This window comes from Scomber scombrus, chromosome 3 (assembly GCF_963691925.1).
Source record: "Scomber scombrus chromosome 3, fScoSco1.1, whole genome shotgun sequence".
In the NCBI taxonomy this organism is placed as follows: domain Eukaryota; kingdom Metazoa; phylum Chordata; class Actinopteri; order Scombriformes; family Scombridae; genus Scomber; species Scomber scombrus.
Window position 1 is genome coordinate 32,671,618 of NC_084972.1, and position 4,889 is coordinate 32,676,506.

Genomic DNA, 4,889 nt, shown 5'->3' on the forward strand with positions numbered 1-4,889 from the left:
TACGATATCGAATCCAGTTATTACGTTATCGGCTTTATTACGTTAAAAACGGGCAAAACTATTCTTTTTTTTTTTTACTAGGCCAACTTTATTGGTTCAGGAATGTTATTACGTTATTGGTTTTATTACATTTAAAACGGGCAAAATTATAACGTTATCGTCCGTTATTACGTTATCGGCTGCTACAGTGCGAATAATTGAAAATCAACCATGCTGATGATTTGTTTGTTCATGTCATGTCGGATAAGATGGAAAATACAAAATTTCCAACTTTAATTAAAATACTGTCGGCTTTCAAGTCTTAAACTTTACGACTCATTTTAAATGTTTAAATTCAACCATGACTTTGTTAAGTAACTTTGATTCCACATGCAGAAATAAAGGAAAATATCAAACATTAGCCGTTATTAGATTAAATTTATCGGCCCAAATTTTGCTACTGGCTGCACTTTTGTCCGTTTATAAATCTTCTGTGTGTTTAAAAAAGTATGAAGATGTTTCTGGAAAAACAGAAGATTTGTCTCCTTTAACTTCACATTCACTGTTGTCTTACTCAGACTTTACTCTTCATCATCATCATCATCATCAGGTAGTAAAAAAAGGGAGCCATCTCTTTTCTATTTGAAGTCTGTTTGCAGGCAGCTGAAGTGATAACAGGCCCGCCGGTAGTGTGAAGTTTAATGTACCACAATGAGGTTAGTGGCGGGTTTGACCGCTTTTCACTCGCGTTAAGATGAAACACGTCACAAGTAAATGAAATGATGGAAAGCAAACATTAATAAAGTGGTGGAAAAAGTGAGAAACAGAGACAACAAAGGGATATTTTTAGGATTTCAAAAAAAGGGGTTACTACTTCTATTTTTCCCACAATAAAAGGGGATCAGTTTGAACACAAATATAAATAATAATGTGTGGGAGAGAGCTAGAAATCAGGAATTATCAAAGTTTTTTTTTGGTGTTTAAAGAAGACTAGACTTTCAAAATACAACCCAAAATCTGCACGAATGACGGTGCTTTAATCTAAAACGCTGTCCAAGGACGGAGCTGCAGGATGAACTCCGAAGGCGTCAAAAAAGTTACGAGCGCTCCAGACGGACGAAAGAAGAGAAAGGAGGAGAGCGATGTTTAGTTGAGTTTTTTGTCTCACATGGCAGCAGCTTGTGTCTGACATGAACGTTGTGAGTTGAAACCGTTACGAGGCACAGCGTCTGCACGTGTGTGTGTGCCGAGGCCTCGAGAGTCTTTTATCCTCCTCAAGTTTGTGTTTGTTCCCTTTGAGGATAAGTGAGACCTCCGGTTTCCAGTTTTCCCCCCGTCCTGGTGGAGGCGGGCCAGCCAGGTGGTATGTGTGTTATGTGTGTTAGAGTGTGTTTGTGTGTGTGTGTAGGTATGTGTGTGTGTGTGTGTTTTATTTAAGAACTAGCGTAGCCTCGGAGCCGTCTTTCCTCTTCAGGTACAGTCCATAAGTGAGATGATGCTCTCTCCTCAAGAAGGCGTAGAAATAATCCGACACCAGCAGAATCTGAGGAGGAAATAAAATATTAGACAATGATGATGAGCAAAAAAAAGAATTACATTAAAATTAATGAATTAAAGAAAGAAATCTCTGCACACCTGAGTATAGTGGCAGGTACGTAGGAGGAAAGAGCAATGAAACACACTGTCTCGCTCACTGTAGTTTGTTTTATAATAACTCCCTCATTGAAAAAATAAAAAAAATCTATGAATATACAAAGGTTTAAGGTTGTTTAATTGGCTCCAAACTAGTTGTAACTGAGATCTGCATGAGCCCATTTTTTTCTTGGTCGTCTAATCAATGGGTTTAACCGACGACTAATCGAATAGTCAGCTAGCTAGCAGGAGAACTTACTACCATAGACTGTATATAAGAAATGGACGTAACATCCGTGACGTCACCAATTGGTTTGTGGACTGCTGCTCGGAGGCCAATAGTTTTGGATCTGAGCAGCGCCAACTTGAAAATTTCCGGTGCATGCTGGGAAAAATAAAAACATGGATTCTACTTATATGGGCATCAGGAGGAGCATGAGGCGCCCTCCTGAACCTGTGAATTAATCAACCTGTCAATCACGACGTAGCCGCGCCCTAATGCATACCCTGCTTTATCGTCACATATAAAATCAGGGAGGCCAAAATGTCCCAAATGAACATCATACTGCATTGAAGAAGGCTTTAAACTAGCGATTGAGACCATAAACACATTTTGAAAACGTTTACTGAGGTTAGAAATCAAGTGAGAAGTTGGTGAATTCTCCATTGACTTGTATAGAGACGGAAGTCCTTTTGACACCAAAACGGTCGCCCCCTGGTGGCCTTTTGATAGAATGCAGTTTTAAATTACTTCCGGGTTGGCCTCATTTCAGAGGACCGGAACTCCCCGCCTGCTTACTACCCGGTCAAAGTAGCTGAGGGCAGCAGTAAAAATTCACTGTGTCAGACTCTACTTCTACACAAGGTGGAGGTGGTTTACAGAAGCTTAGAGCTCCTCCTAGTGGCGGAAAGTGATCATTGCTCTCCAGTAGCTGTTAATGAAGCCTTCATACTAGACTACACAGCTCAACTCCTCATTAAAACTGTTCATCCCTAGTTGTGATATCAAAAATCATGCTTGTAGGTAAACTCTGAAACATTTAAATATCAGTTCTTTACGTCTTTGGAAATTAAAAATATGGAAGATGAGGAGCAGGAGAGCTGTTATAGATGTGTCTCTAAATACCAGATTAACTATTAATAAACCGTCCTACCTGTGCCACGTTGAACAGCAGCGTTATGGCGTAGTAGAAGTTGGAGTTGGCGCTGCCGGCGTAGATCCAGAGGTGCCAGAGAACCGGAAACAGAGCCGAGCAGGCGAGAAGGACGCAGGACACCAAGAAGATGTTCCTCAAGACTGAAGAGAGAGAGAGAGAGAGAGAGAGAAAGAGAGAGAGAGAGAGAGAGAGAGAGAGAGAGAGAGAGAGAGAGAGAGAGAGAGAGAGAGAGAGATTTATGTTATTTTAATATTAAGTTTTATCTTCTTATTTGATTTTATAACATCTGTTTCCCTTGTCTTTTTAATCTCTTCTTTTAAAACCTAGTTAAGTCTAGCTTTTATTAAACTATCTCTTTTATTTCATTTGACTTGATTTTTAAATCTATTTTAACTTTTTAAACTTATTTTTTTACTTTAACTTTTAATTAACTTTTACTGTATTTTTTCTTAGTTTTATTCATGTATGATTTTCTCTTATTTATTTTACTTTAATCTTTTCTTAAAACATTTTTATCACTTATTTTCTCTCTTATTTTGATTTTTTTAAACATTTTTTTTATCATTTATTTGTATTTTTTTCTCTTATTTATTTTCCTTTATTTTTTTTTTTACATTTATCACTTATTTTTTTATTTATATTTGTTTGACTTTAAAAAAAACATTTTTATTTTTATTTTGGTCTTTATTCCTTTATCTTTTTTTCTTCCTTTCCTTCATGTTGTTTTATTAATTTATCAGCTTGTCAATCAACTGTGAAGCACTTTAAACAACCTGAATGAAAAGCTGCTGATTGATTGATTGATTGATTGATATCTCTGCTCAAATATTGATAAACTTGATAACTTGTTTTTTTTGGTTAAACAAATAAAGATCACAACAGATGATAATAAACCTCTTAAATAAAACGTTCTCTTTTATGGTGTGAATGTGTCGTGTGTGTTTTTTTCTACACTCACATCTGTGCAGGTGACTCCACACCGGCAGGAAGGACATGTAGAGAGCGATGTCTCCCACAGTGGGGTAAGATTTAAAGATGGAGATCACCGCTAACTGCATGAAGATCAGAAACACCGGATGCTCCCTGTAACACACACACACACACACACACACACACACACACACACACACACACACACACACACACACACACACACACACAAACACACACACACAGAATGATAATACACATTAACACTTATTCTGGAGGAGAGGCGGCGGCTCACATGTTGGATGAAGGGAAAGAAAAAAAACATCCTTTAATTTTAATCTAATTTCCTGAGGTACTTTGCAGGTATTTAATGGTTCATTTTTTAATGAATGAATTTTTAATTCATGGGAACGTTGGTTTAGTTACTAAGCGTCCACTTATCATATTTGGGTTCATAGTTGTTAATTGGAAAAAAGGTCTTAACCCTTTGTAGGTCACACCAAGAAAGTGCTATTTTAAAAAAATCATTTATTTGCTTTTCCTCTTTAAGGCCATGACAACATAAAACATAAAACATGGACTTTTTTTCTCATTGGGCCTAAATGTGATGTTTTACAGACCTCTGCAGACCTCATTCACACCTCATTTATTCTAAACTTTTATTAAAAATATGTTAGAGACTCATTCTGTTCATGTACAAGATGAAAAAAATGAAAGCATAACCTGTATCTATAGCAACCATAGAACAACCTGTATCTATAGCAACCATAGAACAACCTGTATCTATAGCAACCATAGAACAACCTGTATCTATAGCAACCATAGAACAACCTGTATCTATAGCAATCATAGAACAACCTGTATCTATAGCAACCATAGAACAACCTGTATCTATAGCAACCATAGAACAACCTGTATCTATAGCAATCTTAGAACAACCTGTATCTATAGCAACCATAGAACAACCTGTATCTATAGCAACCATAGAACAACCTGATGGTCTGTCTGTGCATTACATACCTCATACAAGTAGTAAAGATTGCCCCAAAAAAGTTAAATGGGTTAAATAGATCATGACACAAAGTAACCTCTATCAAATGGTTAAGCAGACCTACAAAGGATTAAATTAAATTAGATTATTAACAGTTGTTCTGGATCCACACAGAGGATTTTTTAGTTATATAAGCAGCA

The 4,889-nt window shown here is 36.8% G+C and overlaps 1 protein-coding gene across 1 annotated transcript in view; it reads right to left on the minus strand.

Moving 5' to 3' along the window:
• The window catches only part of pigu (phosphatidylinositol glycan anchor biosynthesis, class U), an 11,473-nt gene continuing 6,584 nt past the window's right edge, over positions 1–4,889 (minus strand). The window contains exons 10-12 of the mRNA XM_062416353.1: positions 3,727–3,851; positions 2,766–2,908; positions 1–1,522 (exon numbers count right to left, since the gene is read on the minus strand). Of these exons, the coding sequence (XP_062272337.1) occupies positions 1,409–1,522; positions 2,766–2,908; positions 3,727–3,851 (382 nt within the window). The 3' untranslated portion in view covers positions 1–1,408. The remainder of the gene's footprint in view (positions 1,523–2,765; positions 2,909–3,726; positions 3,852–4,889) is intronic.